At 44.3% G+C, this 27746-nt stretch overlaps 1 protein-coding gene across 4 annotated transcripts; it reads right to left on the minus strand.

Annotated features, from left to right (window-relative positions):
• Nucleotides 1-677: 677 nt before the first annotated feature.
• On the minus strand, nucleotides 678-27746 carry SEC16A (SEC16 homolog A, endoplasmic reticulum export factor). Of its 4 annotated transcripts, none has more exons than XM_062505915.1 (31): nucleotides 27631-27746; nucleotides 19906-23711; nucleotides 19173-19315; nucleotides 16739-16824; nucleotides 15922-16051; nucleotides 15227-15425; nucleotides 13193-13370; nucleotides 12641-12783; nucleotides 12155-12216; nucleotides 11802-11940; nucleotides 11313-11555; nucleotides 10969-11066; nucleotides 10383-10464; nucleotides 10115-10232; nucleotides 9781-9892; nucleotides 9447-9552; nucleotides 9010-9150; nucleotides 8801-8914; nucleotides 7993-8194; nucleotides 7559-7798; nucleotides 6794-6882; nucleotides 6251-6409; nucleotides 5920-5997; nucleotides 5736-5792; nucleotides 5453-5564; nucleotides 5019-5156; nucleotides 4841-4941; nucleotides 4394-4468; nucleotides 3718-3777; nucleotides 2753-2827; nucleotides 678-2363 (listed from the first exon to the last, which is right to left on the minus strand). In XM_062505915.1, exons 2-31 carry the CDS (start codon nucleotides 23638-23640, stop codon nucleotides 2295-2297), a joined length of 7284 nt encoding a protein of 2427 aa, XP_062361899.1. In that variant the 5' UTR covers nucleotides 23641-23711; nucleotides 27631-27746; the 3' UTR covers nucleotides 678-2294. The 4 variants fall into 4 exon arrangements, with proteins under 4 accessions (XP_062361899.1, XP_062361901.1, XP_062361898.1 ...); XM_062505917.1 differs by having other exon boundaries at nucleotides 13193-13310; nucleotides 19906-23714; XM_062505914.1 differs by having other exon boundaries at nucleotides 19906-23714.

Consider the following 27746-nt stretch of genomic DNA (forward strand, 5'->3'; position numbering starts at 1 on the left):
CTCACCCTCACCACGGCCTCGCCTCCCGCCCGCCGGGACCACCCCTTCCCCACGGATGCAACCGGGGTCTCACCGGTTCCTCGCGGGTTCGGTTCGGTGCCGGTTCCCGTTTGTTTCGGTGCCGGTCCCGGTGCGGCCGCCCCCGGCCCGGCCGTGGTAACGGGGGCAGCGCTGGGCCGGGCCCGCAGCGCCCCCCGGCGGCCGGAGGAGCGCGCAGCAGCGAGCGCGGAAAGTCGCGGCTGTCACCGTAGGGGATGAAGGCGGAGTTTAAAAAGCGGCTTCAAGTAAACGTGTTACGCTTGAAGACGTTTAAAAGTTGCCTATATTAAGGCTAATGCTTCGATTTTGAATATTTCAGTACTAACACTGGTAGGGATCTTGAAGATCACCCACGTTTCTGACTTTTGCCGTGGATAGGACACACCTTCCATAGGCTCCAAACCCCGTCCAGCCTTGGGCACTTCCAGGGATGGGGCAGCCAAAGCTTCTCTGCCTAACCCGTGCCTCTTCACCTTCCTAGGAAAGGATTTCCTCCAGTATCACATCCAAACCTTCTCCTATGAAGCTCTACCAAACACTCCAGGCTCCCTTTCCTCACACAGATCACTCCCAGACAAACAGGAAAGGTTCCTCCACCCACCTCACTAAAGCAATAACCACAAGAAGAAATTAAAATATGAAAGTGCTCCAGAGCGCAAAATATTTTATTTAAGAATTTACAGTGTCAAATCTTACACTTAGGAAAGACAGCAGCCCCCAGCTCAGAGGGAGCCTCCTTGAATGAAGTTGTTTGGCAGTCTCTACTGAAAGGAGAAAATAATCAGCAGCCTGGCTGGACTAGAGGAAAGCCAAGTGTCTGATTAGGTTTCAATTATAGAAAAGTAAACCACACTGACTGCTGCTGTCCATGTCTGGAATTGAACATGGACCAGCACACCAAGGTTTCTAATCCCCCCAAATAAGTGTTATACTTGGGCTGCATACAAACCTTTTGGGACATACATAAGGCTATCACAATCTTAGAAAAGTGGTGTTATTCAGGAAAAAAAAAAAAAAAAAAAAAAAAAAAAAGGGGGGACAAATACTGGCAATCACATTCATATCACTTCTACTCCTGGGCAGAAATTCAAGTAAAATCAAACAGTTTGGTGGCAAGTTCTAAATAAAATATGGCCTAATGATTTAATAAATATTTAAAGTTTATTTCTCTCTTTGCAGATAATTCAGATTTTTCAGTGAATATAAATGCTGCATACCATGGTTTTCAAGATTTCCTATATTAAACCTGAAGATTTTAAAATCCATCTGTAGAGGTCTAATCCATCTACTTTTAGTATTAAATTTAGCTGTTAGCTATTTAAGACCTTGGTTATTTTAAGGGAGATTCAAGAACAGATTATTACACTGATTCTGGCACTCCCAAAAAGAGAAAAAAAACAAAAAAAAACCCAAAAAAACAACTTTCAAGCTGTTACCCCCCAGCTGCAGAGTGCCAGCAGTTTGAGAGAAAGCAAAGTAACCGTATTGCACTTAAACAAACACTCACTCATCAAGAGAACAGCGTTGGCTATGATACAGAGCTCCTTCCCACTATACACTTGGCTTTACAGGTAGTCTAAACCACAAAAACTACGTACAGACTAGGAAAGATCCAAATCAAATCAGGATTAGATTACAGTCACAGTTTTCATTCAATATAGGTCGATTTATTTGGATGAGCTGTGGCCCCCTCCCACCTCCCAAAAACCAAACCAGCACGAGGCAGCTCCTGGGTGAGCCTCTCCCAGGGGAACATCTCTGGTTCCACACTCTGGCTGAAAGCATCACGATTGTGCATGGTCCTCTTAAGGCCACAGAGTTATTTTACAATGTGGACACGGTTTGTATTTTTTTATTTTTACCCCTGCTGGGAGGGGAGCATCCTTCAGAAATTAAGGAATCCCTGAAACTATGTCTCAGAAGGTCACGCTAATAAGGTTTAAAATAAACTTAAGGAATAAATTGCCTATGCAATTTACAAACAGGTTTTTGTAACAGACAGCAACTATTTCCTCCCTTGTGTGTCTATTCTTTATCACAGCAAAGCTATTTCTAGCCAGGTTTTGAAAAGGAAAAGTTACACGGAATTCATGTTTGGTAATGGTTTGCGTAGATGAGGTGCAAGCATGAAAAAGATCACCCATCATTAGATATCTGTCATGTCAACTGCAGCTGACACCACATGCCCTAAGGCTGAATAGTTCTTTGCATACTCAGAATATGAGTGAGGATTCCAAATACGAAGCCATTGTATTTTACTTCAATGTTGGATACTTCCTCTGTCCAATTCTTCCCAGTCTTGAACTTCCAGTGGCTGCAGGAGACTGAAAAAAGAACAGCAATAAACAAAACGGTCTGTAAAAGTGTCATGCTGGAGACAAAATTCAAAATCCAGGAATAAAGTTTTGAATGGAAACTTGTTAATTTGAACAGAGTGGTCTTTGTGCACATTTAACACTCTGTGTGCAACAACACAAGCTGGTAAAGCACAAAATTGTGTTTTGTTCAAAGTATAGAATCAGACTGGTTTGGGTCGGAAGGGACCTCAAAGCACATCCCCCTCCACCATGCCATGGGCAGGGCCACCTTCCACTATCCCAGACTGCTCCAAACCCTGTCCAGCCTGGCCTTGGACACTTCCAGCAGCCACAGCTGCTCTGGGAAATGCTGGATAATAAGGATAAGGAAAAGGAAAGGTGAAGCCTTCACTCACTTGTGCAAATTGAGAGGGGTTGTAGAACGGTACCGCTCCTGCTGAAGGTGCCCCCAAGGGTGGAACAGTGGCAGGCTGGGAAGAGAAAACACTGAAATCAGACAAGGGCAGAGAGGCACTGCAGTGCCTCTCAAACGTGGTCTGCTAGGTTATACAGAGCAAATATTCACAGGAATAATGCCAACAACATGGACAGCGCAGCCTGCTGGAACAACTCCAGAGTGCTGGTACAGTTTTGCATCCAGATCTAGAACAGGGCTGGCTTAATGTAGGAATTGGCCAAACAATGCCACATGCATCAACTGCAAATAGCTCTGCAGGTCCAAAGCATGCAAAACCAACACAAGACACCAGTGCAACTCCACTCAGTTAGTACCTTCTGCCTTTGTTAGTGCACCTCAAGACTTGCCCCAAAACAAACATTCTATGTCAGGTTTTGCTTTACTAAGAAACATCAGAAAGGTTTGTGTCACCCCTTTGTGGTGACCCCACAGCTCTGAACTTCCAGCAGAGATGAAGCATTCCTTTAATTCCTACAGGGACTTTTGCAGATGCTTTGTTACCAATTTGAGACTGGCAGCAGCAGAATGACTGAGTTTTGCTTGTATTGAGTCTTTTCAGGAGGTTCGTTTGATTTTGTTGGAGGATTTTTGTTTGTTTCTTTTTGTTTAAAATCAACTGATTTCTTTAGTATTCCAGGAAAAAGATGACGAAATTATGTGAATCTCTTAGGAACAAAAATAAAAAGCATGCCTGGATTACATGCACTCTCACAAATACACAAAACTGAAGACCCTGTTTGAGTGTAAAAAGGAACACTACATCATGATCTACTTTTAATGACATTTCTGTGAAATGAGGGGGAAATGGCTGAAAGTAGCATTAGTATTTGAGCAAATGCAAAATTAAGGGGGGGGGGGGAAGTAAATAAGTTAACATAAATGAGAATGGCCAGCCACATGTACCTGATTAAAATGCTGGCTTACTTCACGTGATAATGAACTCATTGAACTAGAGCGCGAAAGCTACAAAACAGCAAGAACACACAAATACAAAAAAACACAAATAAAAAAAGTCGTCATGCATGTCACTGCCCCAAGCTTTCAGTTGTTTTATTTCATTGTCAAAGTCTCACTGCCAAAGGTTAAACCAACTTCAAGTTAAATAAAAAATAAATAAAACAACAAAAACAAACGTAAAGCCAGAAGTTAGTTTAAGTCAAAAGGACTTCTTAAAGCACAAAATTATGTAGGTATAGAAAATATTTAGTAGGAACAAAGGTCATGTTACGCTGCCTGACACACAGCAACTTGTTCTTCTTTTGTCTTGCACTTAATATTAGTGAAATTATATGCATGCATGGAGGCAAGAAGAGACCCTTGAACTGTTTCTGATGTTTTACTCTGAAAAAGGCTTTAAAAAGTATTTTTATAGGTAAAGGAGATCACAGAATGTAGGATATGGTGGCTGAACTTCTCATATGGGCTTAGAGGTCTTTTCTGTATAATTCTGGAGGAAGTCATATCTCATCTTGGTTACTTATCAGTCTCTGAATCAGTTGTTGTTTTAGATGGCCCATTTTAAGACCACTACAATTAACTGCAAAAAGTCCTTAATTAAATACTTAGCATCAAGCCTTACCTCGCCTGACTGGGAGCCATCAGGGTTAGGAACATGAAGTCCAGATCCAGGAGGAAGAGCTGCAGAGTTTAAGTACTGAAGAGAAACAAAGCACTTTTGTTTATCATCACTACTCCAAGGCTATTCACCACTTCCCTTAGAGACCCCACTGAGGCAGAACAATGTTACAGCCCATCAGGCAGGTGCAATGTGCAGTGGAAGACTATTCCCATGTTCTCAGTCCCTTTCCTGCACCCATGGAAGCTGCAGCCCTGCCAATTTATGAAATGCAACCTCCCACTTCCATTTGCACTTGTATTTCTCTTCTGTTCTTTAAAACATTAAACCACAAACCCTGCAACAACCTCATGCTTTATTTACTGTGGCTGTGAAACTGCTGCTCAGAATCTTGAGGGGATTTGAATCAGAACTTTGAGTTCTGTCTACAAAACACTCCTTCAAACCCACCTCTGGTTCCACAGCTGCAGCAGGGTCTGTGCTGGTTTGGTTTGCAGCTGGTGTTTGCTCTGCTGCTCCACTCCCTTCCATGGGCTGGGATTCTCCTGGAACTACAGAGGAATTAGGATTTAGCCAAACACACTCCCACAAATAGCCATAAAACCTCCCCACAATCCTATCCACACACCTGAGTTTGGAACAAACACGTTGGCAGGAATGGGCATTGGTGCCAGGGGAGCAAACAGGTCTGATGGTGCAGGAACAGCACCACTTGCTTTGGTTCCTCCTGGATTCAGGACATCCACATAACGGGCTCTGCTCCCAGCTAAACCAGAAACATGCAGAAAAACAGAAATAACCCTTGTGTTTATCATGCCTGTGTCTACTTTGAATAATTTGCTAGTAAAAGCATCTTTCAGGATCAGGAAATAACACTCCAGGGATACAAACAGGAATACCCAAGTCAGGGTACTGCGACAGGAGCTAAAACTGAGCAAAGCCAGCCATAGCCAGAGCTCCACTGAGCTGCCAACTGTTCCCAAACAACCCAGGGAAAGTCAGCACTTCTGCTTTCATGTTTTATGCAGGAGAAGGTCTTCAAATATCAGTGCTGGCTGTTACCTGCTCTCCTGGAGAACACATTGACAGAGGCACCAGGTGGGCCTCCAGGCCCGGGGGGAGCAGCCTGAGCAGCTTTAGGAAATCCTGTTGGAGGTGGTGGAGGAGGTTTACTCTAAGGGAGACAAAAAAAAATCCAATCACATAATCGACTGATGTTGCACATTTTAATCCAAATTCAGTAAAAAGCATCTCTTAAGAGACAATAACAGATTAAAGAAAATTGTGTGCCAAGTAGAGATTTTTGTTTTCCACTTGGAGAAATAATGAGGACTCAGATTTTTACCTCTTCTTCAGGTTCATCCAGATTAACCCAACGTTGTTTCTGCTCATCCCAAACAATCTAAAAGAAAATCACAGTCAAAAACATAGAGCTCAAAGCAACTTGCTAAAAAAGTTTAAAATCATCCAGGAGAACATTAGGAACTAATTCAAATATATAAAGTTTTTTGTGATTTTTTGGGCCTTACTGATTTGTTCTTGTCATCTGGCAGGTGAGCCTCATTCTTTCCTTTTCCCATCAGCCAACGAAACCAGGTTGCACCACTCTAAAAACAAATTAAATTTACTTAGTTATTTCTCTCCCTCTCGGTTAATTCTTGTCTCACTTTACAGGCAAATTAAAACAAATTCATGCAACAACACATTTTCTGTTAGGGACTTCAACTCTGAGCCCAGAGTTGCAACTAATAAGTAGAAATAAATAGTTTAGTCAGGATTTCTTAAGTACTATGGACCAGGAGTTACCACATTTATTAACAGATCTTCTCCAGCTCTAAGTACCTTCCTAAGGAAGTTTACCTTTCTAGGTGCTGCCTCCTTTTTTGTTTCCTTTTTAGTGTCCTTCCCTGCAGGAGCAGAGGGAGGAGGAGAGGGTTGTTTTGCTGCAGAGTTGGATCTCTCTCGTCCTACAGAATGAGCAGAGGACTCTGAGGTTGTTCGGGATCTTTGTCTATAGCCCTGGGTGACAAATACACAGGAAAGCACAAAGTTGTCACTGCTGCAGTGATGGATCACATTTAATCTTGTTTTAAAAAATCCTTCTTTGAAAAAATCCATACGCAGAACACATCCAAAAGTTCCTACAAACTACACCTTAAGATGGGTCTTTGTCCTGCTGCCTGGTTAGATATCAAGCCAGGAGATAAATGCACAAGTAGAAAAATATCTGACACAGCATTAATTTTTTATCAAGAATTACCACACAAAGACATTTAATCTGGTTCTTTGGGGACTTCTAAAAACCAAGCTTCAAGTCTTGCTGAAGAGCAAATACAGAGCCCCCAAATCCTCTTTTTGCATTGTGCTGCAAGGCAGCTGAGGAAATGTGTGAAATAACAATACCATGTTAGCCATTCTGCCATAGAAATCATCCTCTCTCTGTTCAGGGAAGGAGTTTTGTGGAGGAGACTCTGAGGCAATTCTCTGCATTCCTTAAAAAAAAAAAATAGATTATGTTAGCAGGGACACACACCAACAAAAAAAACAACAACAAACACCCAAGTCCCCAAGCCCCACAACAGTTATAAGGCAAAAGTTTTCACCAGTTATGAGTTTTGTGCTAGAGAAAACCTGGTCTTTTAAAGCATAAGAGCTGCAATTGCTGTGATTTCTTCCCCTCTCCTGTCTGGGTTTGTATTTGTTCTAAACACAGGCCAGAGCAGGCTGAGGGATGCAACCATCAGGATGATGGAGCAATTAAAGGTTCCTCACTTCTCACACTCTGCCAAACTTACATTTCCTTCCCTCCACATGTGTCAGGCTCTGCTGTCACAGAGTTAAAACTGAGCAGGGTCCCAGAAACTCATGTCCAGAGGCAGATAACCCTGGTATCCCTTGGAAACAGAACTGCCAGTCTCACTGCACTCAGGGATTATCAGTCAAGGTCTGAATCATGACCTGCTGAGTCTGACCTCTCTTTTAAAGTAAGCTAAAAAAGCAGGATGAATATTGCAATTTTCTACAGATGATTCTATACCATTACATGGTGGTTTTAAATTTCATTAACCAAAACGTGACTATTTTTTAAATACTGAGAAATTTTGAATTATTCCCTGAAACACTTCATCCCTTTCTAAGGAAGGAAAGCTGTTTATTAAGATCCCAGACCTGTTTCAAGTTTTGTCTGCTCTTCTGGCTGTGGTTCCACTTCTTGTGGTGGCCCTCCTGGGGGTAGTGTTGACCCTAAATATAGTGGGGACGGTTCAGTTCCATAGGGATTTGAAAATCCTTGAGGTGCAAAGCCAAGTCCTGGGCCAAGAGGCTGAGGAGCCACTGGGTAGAAGGGGACACTTCCCTGGTCACCAGGAGGAATCATGGCAGCTGAGCCATCAAGGACAGCCTGAGGTACTGCAGGATGAAAAAAAAGAAACAGAGTTAAGAGTTATAATTAAGCAGAAATTCCAATGTGACCCTTTTACCCTATGAATGATACAATGCAGAAGTGAAATCTCCCTGTTCTAATCAGCCTCTTAAGTGGTTTCTTGTATCAGAAACCCAAACCCTTTGTTTTTTCTCAGTCATAAAGGATATGAAACACCAACCTGAAGGCATCAGCTGTACGCTCTGCATCTGTTGAGCCATATTGGGTAACAAGGATGCCAGCAAGGCATTTTCAGCACCTGGTCCCACGTCACGGCCACCTCCCCCATCACACTGACTGGCACGGTCCAGTTCAGAGCTGGGAGTGCTGCTTTCATAGGGAGGGGGAGTGGATCTGTCTGTGTTATAGGCTATTGCACCCTCCTGCAGGAAAAAACAATTTATTATCAACTGATCTGTACCAGACATTTAGTTCATAACCAAGGGGTCACAGACCAAAGGACATCTTTGGTGTGAAAACAATTTTTCAGTGTTCAGTCAAAAAAAAAAAAAAAAAAGGAGTTGTCAGCTACTTATAAGCCAAGATCAACCAACAATTAAAAGAATTTATTTGTTTTTAAATTGAAACAATTAATTAATTCAGGGTTCAAATTTCTAACACATCTCTTTAAATAAACGATAATTATTTCCACTCTGTTATAATCTAGCAACACCAATCCACACACAAGGTGTTTCCATGGCAAACAGATCCCCTGATTATTGCAACCTAATGAGTTTTGCAATTCTCCTTGCATTATGTATTAAGAAAAACCTGTCTCATGTAATTTTAATTATTCTCTATTGAATCTCAGGGCACTAGAGTGTGGTAAATTCACCTGGTTTACACCATAACATTTGCAATTTAGGACATGAATATATAAGGTCACTTCCCATGTTTCTGTGATTAACAGTGTAAAGAAAACCATTTTAAAATGGATTTATATTAATCCTTTAAAGGGAGTAATTCATGCTGAAAAGCACACACCATACCTTGATCTGTCCATCCACATGTCGAAGTGTCACTAACCAGGAGGGCTCAATAAAAGATTCCTGATCTGGCTTTTCTTTTATCTGAGGGTCAAACAGGCGCAGCTGGGATGACATCTGAGGAAAGGAGCCATTGCAAAGTGTGATTTCATCAGCCACAGCTTCTCACCAACAATACCAAGCCACAAACACTTCATTCCTGCTCATGTTACCTGGATTAGCTGGCCAATCAGCACAGGGGAATAGTAATGTGGATCTTTGAGGACAGTTCTGGAAATGACTTCACAGTAGTGGAAAGCCTGGGCAGCAAGGCCCATCTCAGCCAGCCGACAGGCATAGATGAACTTGAAAACCTGGGGAGGCAAGCAGGACAAATGAACCAAGTGATTCCAAGCAAATTCTGCTGGATTTTTATTTTGGAATACAGAATTACAATTTATAAAAGTTAAAATTCAGAAGTTCGGGATATAGGGATGAAAAAAGTGAAAATTAAATGAAAACAGGAAAACAGTTACATGGCACTACCATCTATGAATATTTCATCTTCTGACAGAGAAAGTATTTGCCACACTGACTACAGCACAGGAGAGATTAAAAGCGTGAAATCTGCCAAAACAGAAACCAAACCAAAGCAGGAACAGCTCCTCACCTGGAAATTGGGCAAGCAGCCAGGCTGACTTCCTAGTGACTGTGCATATTCATAGGCTTCTGTTCTTTGAATGGCTTCATTGGTGGCAAACTTTAAAAATGGCAAGCTGTTTCAAATAGGAGAAGAAAAATATTATTTGAGCTGACAACTAACACAGATGTATCAATGTCAGACACACAGCTCTGTTAGACACAAAATATCAACGACTAGAGGACAGGACATCAGACAGTTATCTCACAACCAGCTAGTGAGGATAAGGGGAACAGTGTAATTCAGTCTTTCAAACTTTCATTTTTGCATCGAGAAAGCTGTGTTTAAATAAGAAAAGCCAAACCTGTGATTTGATCCAATTAGGACAAGCTTTGTTGTCTTCCTTGTGTAAACTCCAAACCCAACTTGGGCCATAAGGTAACAAAAATGAGCAGCATCCAGCAGGCCTTTAGAAGCTGTAGAGAAATAAAGGACAGAGCTCAGGATATTTCAGTGGCACATTCAGTGTTCCTGTATTGTTTGGCTTTGTATTCAAATGCCTTCACAATAGAGACAAGCCCACATAAAACTGCTCCACTTTGTACTTTATAAAGAAATTGCCTGTCTGCAAATAAAATAGGCAGAGCAATCAAAGGTTTTCCTTCAGTCATCACCCTGTTCATTTCCCCAAGAGTTACCAAGAGTGTCTCCCATGGTAGCAATGGTCCTGGATTCCAAGTCCACATTATTGGTCAAGTTGGATAACACCATTGCTAGATGAGGCCTCCAGTCTCCCCATTTCTCATCTCCACAGCACTAAAATTAGAAGAATTACTAGGTCAAATCAGTGACTGCAGCTCTGCATGTGTGTTTCAACCGAAAAAGGACCAAAACAACTTCTCTGACATTCTGGGAAAGATTTCTGTTGGAATTCCATTACTCCCTGCAGCTTCCAGTGAATCTTACCGTGGATGCAGCTGGCATTCTTCCAGACATGAGCTGGTAAACAGTCTGCAAAGGGTCATTAATTGGGAGACTGTTGGCAAATCTACAGAGACATTGAAGAGAAAAACAAAACACAAACGTGGGGTAAGCAGTTAAAATGTACTTCAGCTCTCAGTGGCAATTAATCTAACCTAGTTCAACAGAAGGAAGTGCTGCGTGAAAATACTACACCAAAGAGGAAATTACCCAGTGGATAATGTTCAAAAGTAGAACATTCCCAGTGAACTGGTTCTGTCACTCTAACATCAGACAGTCCAAACCAGGAAAACCTCTGGATTCTCCCCAAGTCAGCTGACTTTACCAAATTTGACAGTTGAGTTTTTTGCAGTTTTTTAAATGGATCAGGTGGCAGAGAACAACTTCTCAGGCTTAAATTTATAGGCAGAAGACCTCAGAATAAAAAGTAACAAATGGCAAATAAATACATAGGCAAAATTAAAGCATAAATCTTGCATGAACTACTATGGATAACCCATGACTTTGACATTCTCCACCTCATTAGCAGAACAGGTAGCCAAATTTCAGTAATCAAAAAGCAACCCAGTACCTGGTCATCACTCTTGCATGTGTCCTGCTGTCCATTTTGCTGGCAAGAAGCAGAGCATGACCCCACAAACCATGCTTCATGGCAGACTCCAAAGCATCCTAATAAAGACACAAATTAGTTTCCTGGGAATAGCTTCACATATTACTCACAAAAAACAGTTTTACAGCAGTAATTTGTGATCAAATCAGAATATGTTTGCTTAGATAACAGCTAACACACAACTATAATTTTGCTTTAGATTATGAACTGTAGGGTATAAACTTCTGCATCAGTGAAGTACAGTGCCATGAAATATTACATGCACTACAGAAGTTGCAAAAATAAGTAGCAGCACAGGCACTCACTTTCTTACGGCCATAAAGCAGTAACTCCCTGAACCTCTCAGTCTCCTTCTCAAAACTGTCAACTGTGGTTAGAAGATTATCAGTGAGAAATGAGAGCTGGGCTTCACCAGATTCCTCTTCTGCTTGTTCCAAAGCCTCATTAGTGAAATCAATCAAATTTGCCTCATTAGGGGACTTCCCAGGAAGCCACACTGTTTTATGATCTCGGAGCAGAAGTTCAGCCAGGTCTGTTCCCACAACAGTCTGTGTGTATAGAGAGAAAACAAAAATTGAAAAAAATCTGTTATTTCAACACTGCCTGCATTTTATTTGGCACTTCAACAGCCATATGTGAATATCAGCATATCTGATGGGTGCCCAGCTTACCCATTCCTTCAGTCTGTGACATCCAAGATCAGTGACTATAACACATATTCCTGACCTTTGCACAAAAACTATTTGTGTACAAAGTATTTCAGGATGGATAAAAACTCAAGCAGTGAGACATACCCCATTCTGCCTGCACAACAGTACAATAAAGTCCCAAAGAAGACTTGCAGATTCTTTGTCAATTAAATTTTCATTCTTAAAGCACTGTGCAGCTTTACTTTGTGCAAAATTAATAACATCCACTTTATGTGTCTCATCCCTGAGGAAAAAAAAAGAAAAAAGTTTTTAATGAGACAAATGTAAACATTCAGGTCATTATTTGTGATTAGTCTGAGGAATACATTTAAAGCTCATGCATTATTTAAGCAGGTGAAAAAACACAAATTTTTAAGTCAGTTTAAATCCTGTAATTTGCAATAAAGAAAAAATTTCGGAATGTATGAAAATTATTTCTGAAAACTGAAGGAACATACTTAGCAAGAGGTCCAGGAAAGGCTCTCATCTCTTCTTGCTCTGGAGAATGTTGTAACATAGTCTAAAACACAAATATAATCCATAAGAAATTCTTGTAACTCTATATTTTACTTTTTACAGATAAAATCCCCAGAGCTGAACATAGCTCATTGTGTAATCAAGCCTTTTAAGCAAAATATAAAGGGTGACTTTGCGACAACCTGCACAAGGATGATAAAGTATGAAGATTACAGGCAAATTACTCCGTACATCATCCTCAATAAAATTATAAGGAGCTGGATGATCTCATCATGACTAAGTCACCTCTCAGGGGAAAGGAACTTTTATAACTGTTCTACTTATGATTACAGACCAAACAGATAAAGATACATGCACTGACATAAAAAAAAAGATAAATCAGGAAGTTATAAATTCAAGTTTCCCACTCCCCTTCCAAAAGAAAGCCCTTTATTCCATTACTTCCCATTTTTCTATTTAAACTTTACCTCCATGCTGTGGATTTCAACCAGAGCTGGCTGACCCTCAGAAGGCAGGTTTGGCAGTGCTTTTATTAAGAAGCCTCCAGGCCCAAACCTGGCACAGATATGAGGCACTGAAAATTTCTCAGGGGTTGAGGGCCTTAAAGGTGCTGAAATGGGGAGAAGAGATAAAATAAGAACAGGTAACTTGTCCTGCAACTAAATAAACTTGCTGATATATTTATCCAATTCAATAATCCTGAAGTGTTAGTGTAAAACACCTTGTTTTTGAATTTGGCTGAACTTTGCAAGAAACCATCAGTTCTTTTATAATCCCAAAGTCCCAAACCTGAAGATCTGCAGTAACTAGAACAAAACTAAACTCCAAACTTTAAAATCCAGTTATTTTTTTTCAATGCAGGGACTTGGATTGTTTGTATCAGACACGTTCCTGTCATCTGTGTACAAACACATGTTCAAAGAGCTAAACAGACATCAACGCTTTAGAAAAGTTTTTCTAGAGAAAGGGTTTTGTATCTACAGCACAGTGCTTTCCCTCATTCCCCAGGGTGTCCATACCTTGCTCCACTGCTGCCCAGCCTGTTTCAGCAGGGTAGCCATAGTCTGGGAAAGGCTGCTGTCCATCAAAGCTGGGATCATAGCCTCCATAGGGATAATCTGCGTGGAGCGACGCTGCCTGCGCAGGGGTTTCATAGGCATTACCTGTTAGGTCATGATTGCTCCTGTAGAGCTGGCTCTAGGCAGATCAGATTAGTGAGGGTTAGCTGGGAGTTACACAGAGCAAGCAGCACTGCAAGCAGGAGTGCAGACAGTGAGCATTTCCTTCCTGACAGCTTCTGTTCTTGTGAACCAGGCTTACTGCACCAGTGCATTGCAGAAAGCCACCCTGTGAGACCCTTCTGTGCAGATAATTAATTATCTTTGTCTTCTCCTACAGTGTTTTGATCATTGTTTGATCTGTTCACGTCCCAACACGTTCAGTTCTCTCACAACAGAATTTCTATGCACTTGTGTGAAAAGTTAAGATTATAGCACCAGTTCTGTTACCAACAGTTGTGGGTCAGAATAATTGTTCACCTCTGCTGTAACAGACAGAACATCCCAATAGAAAAACCCTAACAAATGCCAAATGCCATCAGGTGTCTAAGGATTAATGCCTAAACGATCTCCAATACTACTTCAGACATTACTAAATGAATTGGAATTCAGACTGGAAAAGTACCTAAACTTCCAAGAAACATGATGAACCAACTACAGGTAAAATGACCCATTACATGAGCAAAAAAACGTCCCTTACAAATTAGTCAAATATTCTCTGAGGTTTTCAGGTATCTGTATTTGTGGTGTAAGTGGATGAGTAATCAGTTAGCTTTGGTTTTTGCTTTTCAAGTCAAAATACCATCATACAAATATGGAATTAGTCCTTTAATACATCCCAAGCTTGTGATGAGAAAAATGACATGACATAAAGCCAGCTCACTACAGGCAAGCACAAGGAAGGCAATATTCTCACAAACAGCAAATGGATTCAGCAGAGGAAATTTTCCACTTCTGTGTGTGTGGCAACTTGCACAGCTGAGTGCTGATTTTGGTTAAAGTTCTCTTGACAACTGTGACAAACATTAAGTTCAAAACTATATTACAAAACAGCCTTAGCTTATGAAAATCTTCAAAACACACATTCCTTGTGCTAAAACCTGAAATATTTTTCTTATTTTCTAATGCTTCTCTAACTCCCAACAGTGCAAGTTCCAGGCTGGTGTGTGCAGCTGGAACCTGCCAGGCTGGTGTGTGCAGCTGGAACCTGCCAGGCTGGTGTGTGCAGCTGGAACCTGCCAGGCTGCTGGGTGCAGCTGGAACCTGCCAGGCTGCTGGGGACAGCTGGAACCTGCCAGGCTGCTGGGGACAGCTGGAACGTGCCAGGCTGCTGGGGACAGCTGGAACGTGCCAGGCTGCTGGGGGCAGCTGGAACCTGCCAGGCTGCTGGGTGCAGCTGGAACGTGCCAGGCTGCTGGGGGCAGCTGGAACCTGCCAGGCTGCTGGGTGCAGCTGGAACCTGCCAGGCTGCTGGGGACAGCTGGAACCTGCCAGGCTGCTGGGTGCAGCTGGAACCTGCCAGGCTGCTGGGGACAGCTGGAACCTGCCAGGCTGCTGGGGGCAGCTGGAACCTGCCAGGCTGCTGGGGGCAGCTGGAACGTGCCAGGCTGCTGGGGACAGCTGGAACGTGCCAGGCTGCTGGGGGCAGCTGGAACCTGCCAGGCTGCTGGGGGCAGCTGGAACCTGCCAGGCTGCTGGGGGCAGCTGGAACGTGCCAGGCTGCTGGGAGCAGCTGGAACCTGCCAGGCTGCTGGGGGCAGCTGGAACCTGCCAGGCTGCTGGGGACAGCTGGAACCTGCCAGGCTGCTGGGGGCAGCTGGAACCTGCCAGGCTGCTGGGGGCAGCTGGAACCTGCCAGGCTGCTGGGGGCAGCTGGAACCTGCCAGGCTGCTGGGGGCAGCTGGAACCTGCCAGGCTGCTGGGGGCAGCTGGAACGTGCCAGGCTGCTGGGGACAGCTGGAACGTGCCAGGCTGCTGGGGACAGCTGGGACTCACCTGCTGGGAGCGAGAGCTGAAGCTGCTGTGGTGGCTGTGGACGCTGCGGGAGCTGCGCAGGCTGTGGCCGGAGTGCTCGCTGTGGACGCTGCGCTGGTCAAAGTCGTCCCCGTAGGGATCCCGGTGTGGCTCCGAGTCGTCGTCAAAGCTCCCGGTGAAACGGGGATCGTATCTCCAGTTCTCATCGTACCGGTCATTCCTGAGGCACAGAGAGAGCAGGAATGAGCTCCAGCCACCCATGGGACTGAGGGAGGTGATTGTCAGGAAAACTGGACCTCACTCCAGAAGCTCTTAAATCACTGTCTACGTTGAGGTTGCTGCACAGTAAACAAACTGACATTCCTTCATGGAGTTCATCCACATTATTCAAGATCAAGACCAACATCATACTCAGAATGTTCCACTGGTCTAAAAACAAGTGCTGCTACCTTCAACCCTTCTCTCAGCTCATCCGGTTTCCCTCTATGACCTATATTAAAGCTACAGAAAGAACTAGCAACACTGTGAAATACGTGTAACACTGTGAAATACGTGTAACACTGTGAAATACGTGTAACACTGTGAAATACGTGTAACACTGTGAAATACGTGTAACACTGTGAAATACGTGTAACACTGTGAAATATGTGTAACACTGCATTTTAACAGCGTGCTCTGGAAATAGCACTGGGAGAACACGGATTGACTGGACAAACCTGCTGCCATACGGATATGCTTCTCTCTTCTGGTAAGGGTTGTGTTCAGCATCATACCAGTACCTCTGGTCATAACTTCTTGGGTCTCTGTACCTGGGGTCATATGGGTATCGCTCCCACCGACTTGGATCTTTGGAAAAGAAGAAGAAATGGTTCAGATATTGGTAGTTTTTGCCTATCATCTTTTTCTACTCCTTTCTCTTTAATTACAAGCTGCTTTGGTCCTGAAGCACAGAGCAAAACCAAAGCTATGTACTTGAACCTACATAAATATTTCCACTGTCTTTAGTTTTAAAAAAAGCTTAGAAAATAAATTTCACACCTTTCAGAGAAACATGGTTGTTACAGTTACTTGCTCGTGAGGGGTCTGTGTTTGCCATCAGATCTTTTCTAACATCTTTAAAACTCAATCCTACTATTTGTTATGACATTCACAGAATCCCTGTGATCTGCAGAGTGCCAAGCAAAACATCTCAGGATGTGGACAGATGTTGCTTAAAACCCTCCCAGCCACTACACAGGCAATTACCTCCAGACTCCCAACACCAGCATGTCTCAGTGAGCACTTAGATAATGATGGACAAAACCAAAATCCAGTCGTGAGTCAACTTCTGTTAACACCCACCTGGATTTCACTTTACAGGTTTGCCTTCAGGTCACACACCAAGGACACACCCCAGTGAAAGGCAGCCTTGCAACACATAGAACAGAACTGTTCTGTACCTTTACAATGGAGTTTTGCACAAAGGAAAGGCAAACTGAAGGCTGAAGTGAGGAAAATCTATGGAAAAAATCAGAGTTCTTTTGGACACCTTACCTCCATAATCATAGGAGTTTGGGTAATAGCCTGAATAATAATCACTCCATCCACTTTTTCCATAATAATCTTCTGGATATCCTTGCCTGAAAGAAAGCACACAAGTAAAAAAAAAAAAAAGTTGCTATTCCTCCTTAATATCTTCTAAATTCAGCAGGACTTAGGAAAAACTCCTTGCCACAATTGATTAGACAAAGTTCCATAGTTAAAATAAGGCATTTCCAAGAAATCATAAAATGAGGACTTTAGAAGCCAATATACCACTGAATTGTTGTGTGCCATCAAAAGGTGACATAGCATATGCCCTTAGCATACAATAATTCAGTGGCTTTATAAACTGCTTTGGTGAGAAGTTTAATTACTTACAGACAATTAATCAAGAAAACTACTGCTATAATTAGCATCCTTTGAACTGTCTCAACAGAGAAGTCAATAATTTAACAATTCATTAAGAAATAATAGCTGCTCCAAATTTAACAGTTTTATTATACAGCTTACAATGAAGAAAATAATCATTTATGGAGCTGATTGTCCAAACAAGCACAAAAACCTGGCTAAAACCAACACAGCAAAGTAAGAGTCAATGTATAGAAAAAAGGTGAAGTCTTCTGATGAAAAAAGAGAGATGTGGCCATTATTTGAAATACCATATTTTCAGGTCATCATCCTAGAATTTCTAAAAAAGCCAGGGGATGAATGTTAGATGAAAAATGCAGTGTCTACATGTATGTGCATGCACATGAATGTGTGTGTGTATATATATATATATGGATATACATCCATGTATGTTTGTACCCACACAGGTGCATTCATCTCACAAATACACCTGTGCACACACACAGCAGGTGGAAATATTTAATGCCAGCATGGAGTGATGGAAACTTCCACCTTTCCCTACAACTGGTCCTACAACTGAGAGTGCAAGCTCCAAAGTGGCCCAGGAGTGTGGGAAGTCTGCTAACACAGCACTCACTCTGCAGAGGAGGAGGTCTGATCTTATCACATCAGCTTTAGCCACCCAACCAGTATCCCCAGTCTACAGAGAGATCTTATTCCTTTCTCCAAGCAGAGTTCCCAAAGCTGCATCACCACCACTGCACATTCAGGGCAGTTTCACACACACACACACACACACACACACACACACACACACACACACACACACACACGGAGAGCTCTGCTGCCCTGCAGCTCCACAGCACAGTCCCTGTAGTGACTGCACTGGCACTCACACATCAGCCCTGACACAGCCACTTTGAACAGGCTTTGATCAGCCCACTGCCACATACAGAAACTTCAACTCCTTCTAAAAATAGTACCTCAGCAGAGTACACACCAGGAAGTGCTACTGGAGTTTATCATCTCATTTCAAGAGCTCACAGCACACTTAAATTCACTTAAGAAAATGGTAAAGCTACAACCATTGTTTTGTACTCCTCCAGACCAAAATACATCTATAATCTTCTGGAGATGGTAAACAAATTGTTGTATTTGTAATTTGATCACTGCTTCATGAGTGAACTACCAACAACAGACAAACATTACAAAGGGTTTAATAATTTCCAGACAGGTAACAGGAGTTTCTCTGTTAGAAAGTGCAAACCCCTCAGCAGGTAACAGTAACATTTTGTCATTAATTTGAAGTTCATACAAATAACTTGCACAATTATCATCAGAAAACAGCAATCTCTTCAAGGTGCTCTCCTGCTTCTTGATTGAGTAGAGATTTAACCCTGCTTTTATTTAACATTTTCAAGTAGCATCTGAACAGATTGTTCCCCTCTCTCAAATGTCTTTATGTTGTATTAATCAGACAGATTAAGGCTTTTATGTTTCCCTAACCACAACCTGCAATGAAATGAGTGGGTGGGACATGCCCACACAGCACCTCTGCCACCCAGACCACATTCTGGGAGCTTTGTGAGGAAAGCTTATCCACAGCTCAGGGAACTGTCACACAAATGGACCTGGCACAGCCCCAGGATGTTGTCACCTGACTCACCACTCTCTTCTGAGCACCTGAACCACAGTGTATCCATGGTGCTTGCAAGGCAAATCCAACCCAACGTGCAGAAGTGGCACTCATTAACAGAATGCTTAAGTGCAAGGCAGAAAATAAATGAGCATTGATTAATAACCCCATGGCCTGTACTGCTCTTTCACAGCAAACATCAGCACTGAGGCTATCACAGTGACTTCCTGCCTGGCAGAAACACCAACAGACCCCAGAGAACTGAATGAAAGGAATAACAAGCAAGAGAAAAGGCAGGGGAATTGTATCCTTCTCAGACATTTGATACCGTCCGTCCCTAGGGCAGCACACAAAGAGGTTTTGGATTCCTCCCTGTGGTTTATGCTGTAAAACTTCGACAGGCATCACTACACTCCCTGCTTTGGGGTATCCAAATCTCGACTCGGTTTAGGAATTACACACCTGGAGGAGGGTCTGTCAGAGCAGTGGCTGGCCCTGGAGCTGGGCCGTTCAGGCTCGGGGTAGCGATAACTCCCAGGCTCCATGTAGGCACTGCTGCTGTCGTAGTGTCGGTACCGGGGGTCGTACTGCCCATAGCTGTCCTCCTGCAAAAGCACAGGCAAGGGAAGAGGCTTCACACCTCCAAAATTAACAGTTCAAACCAAAAAACGCCACCATTCACACCACAGTGAGGTGGTATGTCACAGTGAGTGACACCTGAAGAGATGCGGCTTAATAAACTACAGTTTAACTTTCATTACTTTTTGTGGCAGAAGTTATAGTCAAGTTATTAATATACTAAACTTAAGGAAAAAAACATTATATCTGGACAAAATATCTGCACTTCAACCTCTCTGCTAAACCATCAATAATTCAGGCAGCAGATAGGAACCATGTTTGAGCACCTGGACAGCCAAGCCAGTTATAACTGTCAGCTTTTTCCAAAGAATCAAACAAATTGCTGTGAGCTGACATCTGTGCCAACTGGAATTGGTATCAGCAACTACTGAAGTTTCCATAATCTTTGCAGTGCCAGTTTTGTTACTGTTGTCTGGATTTTCCCAACACTTAAAACATTTCACGTGAATGCTCTGCTGAATGTTGATTGTGACACAACTGTTTAAACTCATAACTCAAAACAAAAATAATTAATAATAGATACTAAGGGGGAAGAAAGGGAAACATAAAAACTTACCATGTAATAAAGGTGAGCTGCTGTCCTGGGGTCTGCAGGAGGATAATGTGGTGGATACGGGGCCTGGTAAGCATCATAAGGATGTCTGTAGTAGTAGTAAGGGTTCTGGGGTGGACCAAAGGCTTCCTGAGGGGTCTGAGGAGGGGGTGGACGCTGCAGGTCTTGCTGCCCGTTGGGTGGGACTGCCTGAGCAGTGGTAGCAGGAGGGGCTGTGGCAGCTGGAGCACCTGGAGGCTGTTCTGATGCTGGCTGCTTCCCAGGACTCGTCTGGTCGTACCTTGGCTGGGCTGAACCTGCCTCTTGGGGCCCCCCAGGCTGGGCACGGTTGCCCAGCACCTGGCTGTCCCCCTGCTGCATGGCTTTAGCCCCTGTGGAAATCTGAGAGTCTGGAGGAACTGAGGACTGCCCAGATGTTGGTGGCTGCATTTGAGCTGCTGCTTGCATTTGAGGTTGAGGTGGCAGCGCTCCCTGTGCTACAGCCTGGTGCTGCACATCTTTTGTCACCTGTTGATAGAAATGTTGTTTGTCAGGCACCTCGGGATGCACCTGAGCAGCACCACTGGATACCTGTTGGACTGGAGCACCAGAAGGTGACTGACTGTGCACCTGCACTGAATTACTTGCGCTGCTTTTCTCCAACGTCTGTGACACTGTGAAGTCCAACACTCCAGCAGCTTCTTTGCTACTTGATTGGTTTGCAGAATTATTAGCCTGTGCTATGGAATTAACAGGGGGGACTAGGCCACTTGCAGTTCCACTGGGAAGATCTGTCCCAGGAGAAACAGATGAGTTAGACCCTGGCTTGCTAGCAAACTCAGGAGCAAGGCCTTCCATATTAACATTCTTTTGCCCTTCTGGAGTCAAGTTAAGAGGAGTTTTCATAAGCAAGTTTGCAGGCTGATTAGCAGCAGCATCAGAAGAATTACCAGGACTTTGTAATAAATTATGTTTTAACAGATTAGTATTTGGAAGTGCATTAACTAACAGAGATCCAACTTGCATTACAGGTAACGGCATGTTTTCCCCACCAGCATGTGAAGTTTGGGGACTCATTGCAGGCTTGTCCCCAACTCCAGAGTCCTTCATTGGCTGATTGTTTTCATTGTTGCTTAGCTGATTAGATAGAGAAACAGAAAAATTAATTGGCTGAGCCAAGTTATAGCTTTGATTAGGCTGAGCAATCAGGATAGGCTGATTTTGCAAAGACTCTGTAGGCGGAGAAGACAATAAACTTGCATAACCAGAACTTGCCTGAGACTGAAGTGCTTCCTCTTCTCCCATTTTGGGAGGATTCTCAAGATTTTCAAAAGTTAGATTTCCATCCTGGGAGTGCTGCACAGCAATAGTCCCTGGTTTACATGGCTGCTGATTAGACAGGCCTTCTTCCGGTGGCTGGATGACTTCCACAGTCTGTTTGGCAGGTACATACACTGCAGGAGCAGCAGGAGCTAGGAGAACATTTCCCCCAAAATTTGGTAACTCATTGTGAGCCCATAAGGTTGTTGCTGGGCTATCACACTTCTTAACTGCTCCCTGAGCTCTGGTTGAGGACCGTCTCTCAGATACTGACTGTATATTTTCCACAACAGGCCCCGAGTGCAGCGTATTTCCAGCTTCCCCAGTGCCTGCAAGAGGCCCTGGGTGTACCTGAGGCATGTAAATTGTTTCCAGATTATCTGGTGGCTGTTCAAGATTGCCAGGGGATGCAGCAGGCACTGCTGCGTTCTTCTTGATATTCTTTTGGTTTGAATGGTTCTCTCTTAATTCAACCACCATCTTTGCTTGGTCAATCTCTGCAGGTTTTAGACCAACTCCATGGGACCTCACAGGTTCAAAAGAACTATTTGCACTTGTCTGAAACACTCCTGTAGGCTTAGGAGGGCTTGGAGTGGGAGGCTGGGATAGATTGCCGTGGTAGCTCTTGCTCAGGTTTAGCTCACCTGAATCACCTCCCAGAGGAGAGGAGTCAATCTGTTTGAAGAAGCTGGCACAGGATTCCTCATCAGGCTTCCCAATTTCCTGCTGGATAAATGTACCGACCTGCTCTGGGGGCCGTGCTGAGCTGGAAGTGCTCCTGTGGCTGATGTTGCTGTAGTTGGAAGAGACACTGTCAGGTCGGACAGGGTGAGGTAAGGAATCAGGTGCCTCCAGGTTTGGTCCTCCTTCAGCATGGCTCACAGCAGCATTCTTTGGAAGCATCTGACCCGGGAAGGATCCGTACCTGTACGGATCGGGACCAGCAGCAGGGGAGGAAGTACTGATGGCCTGTGGTTCACTTGGCAGCACTTCCTGATTCTGAATGCACTCCAGGTTCTCCACATTTTCATACTGGGACCCAGCAGCTGGGTCACCTACCTGTGCCTTGTCATCACGAGCAAAGAGAGAGTGCTTAGCACCCTGTGCCTCCTGATGGTTGACTAGTTTAGGGAAGTACTGGCCATCCATTCCTTTCTGTACCATCTCACCAGCTGAGCCTGTAGCCAGCTGTGCCTGAGAGACAATATTGGTTGCCACCTGCTGAGGATGCACAGGCTGGTGATACAGGGAGGCCAAATTTTGCTGACAGGCATCAAACTCTGTTTTCTCCATTACATAGTTTTTCTCAGATGAAAGTATTTCTTCATTTTCTGCCTCATCCCCTTTAAAAAACATGGAGAGAGTTCCTGGATCTCGATCTGTATGAATAGATCTATTTGATGTTTCAGACATAGCTGGAGACTGGTTTTTGGGGTTGTTTTCCTGAGCTGTGGGAAGGACAAAACCGGCGTCTTGCAAAGGTGGCTGTGGGTAGAACTGCTCCTGGTAAGGTTGGCTTAACCAAGGGCTAGCCATTTCTGTGTTCTGCCTAAACACACTGCCAGGCTGGATGCTGTTCATGTGATGACTGCTGTTGGCAGGGCCATTTTTGCCATTCTTCTCAAAACCAGCAGGTAAAGGCGCTTGCACAATGTTCTGTGGAATCCCCTGGTGTCCAGGACCCTGTGGGACATTTGTGTGTGGAGGAGGGTGAGAAGCGCTGCCGGAAGGCTGGGAAATGTTCTGAACATCAGTCTGAGGAGCTGGCTCAGGATAGGGCACAAAATTCCGAACTGGAGACTGCAGATTCCCTGGGACAGGCCTCCACTGGGGCCCAGGCTGCTGGGGAGGTGGTGGGAAGAGTGCTGCTGTGTTGGGTGCTGCAGGTGCATCATTTGGATCCCTGCCAACATCCTGCCTAGCTCCAGGTTTGTTCACTGCAGACACCATTCCAGGATGCACACCGAAAGAATTTTCCACTGCTGCTCCTGGGTTATAATGCAACGGCACTGCAGGCCCACGGAGTCCGAGATCAGCGTCGGGATGCCCTTCTGCAGCACTATTTATAACATACCCCAGGGACGGAGAAGGAACTGGAACATTAGAAAAGGTACTGGTGCTGATCCCGGCCTGAGACACAGGAGCTAACAGAGACGCGTGTGGTCCGTGAGGGCTGTCCCCGGCGCGGGCGGGCGGGGGATGCACCAGGGCTGGCTGCGGGAACGCCGGGGCGTTGCCCTTGGATGGATTATCCAGAGGAGAGCCCTGGGGGGTTTGCCTGCCGAAGGCAAAGGGGTCTGTCACGGGCTGCACCGGCGGTACAGCTGCGACGTTTGCCCGCTTGCTCAGCGGGCTGTTCCTCCAGTACATGTTGCGAGCCACGCCGGCGGGAGGAGGAGGAGCCGCTCCTGGAGGGACGGGCTGCGGTGGCTGCTGCATGGTGGCCTTCTGGCAGGGTCACACGGTGACAAACCGCCCGTGGAGGCAGCAGAGAGATTTCTTCTTCTGCCCTGCTGAGATAACACACGTACAAGTCAGTTCCCTTTCTCACAGTAAGTGAGGCACTTAAGCAGCTTTTATTTTAGAAATAAAATCACTCGAAGAATTTGAAGTGGAAAATATCTCCCTTTTCTTCAGAATGCATAAGGAACTGACACACTCCGCACTTGTATTTCTAAATCCAAGTCCAGCATTAATGACGTGTAAGGCTGTGTAGTATCAATGCACGTTATTTAACAATTCTATTAAATATATCCAAGTAAGACTAATGAAACACAGTTCAGACCTGTACTAGTATCAAACCCTCCAGTGGCATCCCACTGTAACATTTCCCAGAAATATGCATCACAGACAGGACAGCAACCAGCCTGGAACAATGCCTGCAGCACCATGCCCTGCTCAATTTAATTATCAAGAAAAGTCATTATCTAACTCTAATTCTGTTACAGATGATCTTCAGCCCTGCTGCACTGGCACTCCACACGAATGGACCTTTTCACAGGTAAGATGAGAAGTATCCTAAGAAGTAATTCATTAGATGTTATCACCCTCAATGGCCCACTTTTAGTTTAACTAAGAAAACATCGTGTGGCAGAGCATGGCTATTTATTTTGAGAAAGGCAACTGCATCTTCATCACAAATATTCTCTCTTCCAGATGGATGCTGCATAGCAAATCTGCATTTAAGGACAGAAAAACAACCAACCACCCCCACCTATCAGTGACCATTCTCACTTTAACACCAGTGGGACTCTGGCACAGTATCAGGGTTACAGCTGCACTTCAGGGTGGAAAGGACACGCTCAGAAGTAATCCAACCCCAACTCCAAACAATACCAGGCAGGAATCTGTACACAGGAAGTTCAGCAAATTCATCAGGGTGTCTTTTTCAATTTTATCACCTCTTAAAAATCTGGGGAGGATGGAGGCTGACAAACCAGAGGAATTCATCAACAGTTATCCAGTGGAGCTCAGTGAAGCATTAGCAGCATATGATAATGATGTTTTCTCATGGTACACAAAAACAAATATTGTTTACAATATGCAGAGTGAAGTACCCACAGCAATTGCTCCACACCAGATGCACTTTTGCCTATAAAAGAGAAAAGCTGTGCAATTCTTCTTTGGAGTTCTTCTAAGATTCAGCATCTTTGTCTTAAGAGTAATAAAACGGGAAGCCAAAAAAGTCAGATGTTTATAATCAGGACAAAACTGTAAGAGTTATAGAGAAGTTCAAATGCAAAGCTCTCTGGTTTCTTGTTATCAAAAATCCTGCATGTATTTCATAAAGATTTACACCTAAAAAATTCTAATAAAATCATACTGACAATACTACAGCCCACAGACTTTACTGGACATCAAGTAGAAGAAAAAAATGTCTCCAACAGCCCTGTGTATAACCCAGGTCCCTCTTTCAGAGATAACAGGACTCTCAATTTCTCCCCTCCATCCATATATTCCACAGACATAACTAGAATTAAGACTCCATTAATTTTTGTTTTATTAAGATGGGAAGGACAACACAAACCAGATTTCAACAGAAACATTAGAGCTCCAGCATTTTCATGCATTACTTGCATGTGCCTTCACCATTCTTTCTAAAAGCACAGCTGCTGAATTCCATCAAGGAATGCTCACAGAAAGGTTTCAGGACTTTGCAATGTTTTCTCCTGTTACAATCCTGAGGTGAAGGTTTTCCAGCTGGCCATGCTTACCAGCCTTGCTGCCAACCACCTTTCCAGGAGATCCTGCCCAAATACCCATCCCAATTTCCACAGGCTTAAGGAACTTCTGGCTGTCCTGAACATCCCCATTTATTTTTTTCTCCTGTTCTTTGTTGTATTAACAAAGATAATAAGATCTCCCCTTCAAATAAATGCATGGGTTTATGGGACATACTTTGTCTTGGGAAGGAAAAAAGCCAATTAAACCATCTGCCAAGGCATTTATGTCCTGGAAAGCACAAACTTCACAGAAGGAAATATTGGTATCTACTAAATAGCTCTGTTTTTCATAGAAAAGTTGTTTCTGAAATACAGCTGAGCACAAAAGCCAACCTAAATACCCACTTCCAAATGTCTAATGTGGACTTTACTCCTTGCAGTGTCTTATTTTAAAAAAATCCTAATACTTCGCCACATTTTTGTAACAGCCTGCACCAGTAATTAGCTAACAAAAATAAATGTAAAGTCCTACTTTAAGGCAGAACTTGCCATTCTCTAACAGGATCTTTGATGATGCATGACAGAGGTTCAATACAAGGGATCAGCTTCCTCAGAAGCAAAGTTAATATTAACAGACTGCACACAGTATTAAAAGCAAGCAAGACTGAGGAATTGAGTCCAAATAAAATGAATGTGCCCATGTCAACTAATTAAACAGAAGATAACCCAGTGCTACTGACCCTCCCTTGTGCCTCGTCCAGGATTAAGAGAAATGCTGATTTTAAGGAATTTAGAAATAACTACACAGGTTAAGAGCAATCATCTCTGCTTTATCTAGTTTGGAAATTCTTACCTTTCAGCTGGTTTATTAATTGATAAAGCAGGGCAGCCTGCTAAACGTGAGTCATTAGGAGGAACAACTGCAGAAGGTGTTTCCAGGCATGCCAAAAAAACATTGCCAAAGAGGAAAAAAATATTAAAACCCTCTAGACAAGGTCATAAAATTAATTCCACCTGATGAGCTCTATAGCTTCATCTATAAAGAAATAATTTCTCTGGGGGCAGTTAATTTAAACCTAGCTAAATAAATTACTCTTAAACAGAATAACTATGCCCATAGAGCAGGTTACAGAGGACTAATATTAGCTCTCATCTTCACACATGAACTAAACAACAATGCGTTCATACACAGATTCCTAATAAGAACAAAGTGACAAAAAAAAAAACCAAAACAACCCACAGCAATCTTAAATACAGGATCAGCTGGAAAATGAGATTTGCAGCTTTAAAATCAGCAACTGCTTTTTCCAGTTTTATCTTACGCAGGCAGCTGCACACATGTGGGTGACAGATTGAACACATTCTACATCAGTCATGCCCCTGACAGATTCCTACCAGGCTTTTCCTAAACATCAGCCAGAGTTAGAAATGTTATCTTGTTATAATGTAGCAACAGGACGAGGGTGGGGGGGAATGGCTTTAAAGAGGGAGAGGGAAGGTTTAATGAGATATCAGGAAAAAATCCTTCCCTGGGAGGGTGGGCAGGCCCCGACAGGGAATCTGTGGCTGCCCCTGCATCCCTGGAAGTGTCCAAGGCCAGGCTGGGGTAGTGGAAGGTGTCCCTGCCCATGGCAGGGGGTGGAATTTAATGCTTTTTAAGGTCCCTTCCAACCCAAACCAGTCTGTGAGCTCTTTGGCAATCAAAAGCACAGAAGCAGCACAAAGCATTCCCGTTTATTCCGAAAGGATCCTGACCACCAGTTCTTCACCGCAGCAGGTCCCGAGGCTCTCAGGCAGCCGCACTCCTGAGTCAGCACCAGTTGCACAGACCTGTGGCACCTGACAGCTCGGAAAAATAACCCCGACCTGGGACCAGCGGCGTCAAAGGGTATCCGTGATGGCCAAAACCGGACGGAACCTTCTCCCTCCCGCACCCCACGGAATAACCTTCGGATCCCCGCACAGCGTCCCTGTCCCGCCGCCCCTCTCGATACCACCCAGAGCAACCCAAATCCTGCGGGAGAAGCCCCGGGCAGCGCAGCCCGGCGATTGCGGCAGCGTCTTCGCCCCTCTTTGCGGCACCACAGCCCGCCCCAGCCGGGACTGCGGGACCCGCCGGTTCCCTGCGCTGCGACAGCCCTGAGGCCCAGGCTGAGGCACGGCGGGCTGGGCACCGTGAACACCGGGGCCTGCACCTCAGGCCCGGCGCTCCTCACGCAGCCCACCCGGGACCCACGGCCCTCCCTCCGGGCGCGCCCCGCGGTACCTAGCAGCCCCTGCCGGCCGAGGCCCCTCAGCAGCGGGCGCGGGCGCCACCGCCCCTCGCGGCCCCAGCACCGGCCGCCGCCATCTTGGCACATCCGGCTCGGGGTTCCGCCGCCG

The sequence above is a fragment of the Cinclus cinclus genome, chromosome 19, assembly GCF_963662255.1.
Source record: "Cinclus cinclus chromosome 19, bCinCin1.1, whole genome shotgun sequence".
Taxonomy (NCBI): domain Eukaryota; kingdom Metazoa; phylum Chordata; class Aves; order Passeriformes; family Cinclidae; genus Cinclus; species Cinclus cinclus.

Coding starts and splice junctions, on each gene's coding strand:
- SEC16A (XM_062505915.1), bottom strand. CDS start 23,640: ATGCAGCAGCCACCGCAGCCCGTCCCTCCAGGAGCGGCTCCTCCTCCT. Junction 19,316..19,905: donor CAGCTCACCTTTATTACATG/GTAAGTTTTTAT, acceptor GTGCTTTTGCAG/GAGGACAGCTATGGGCAGTA. Junction 11,941..12,154: donor TTTCCTGGACCTCTTGCTAA/GTATGTTCCTTC, acceptor TTTTTTCCTCAG/GGATGAGACACATAAAGTGG.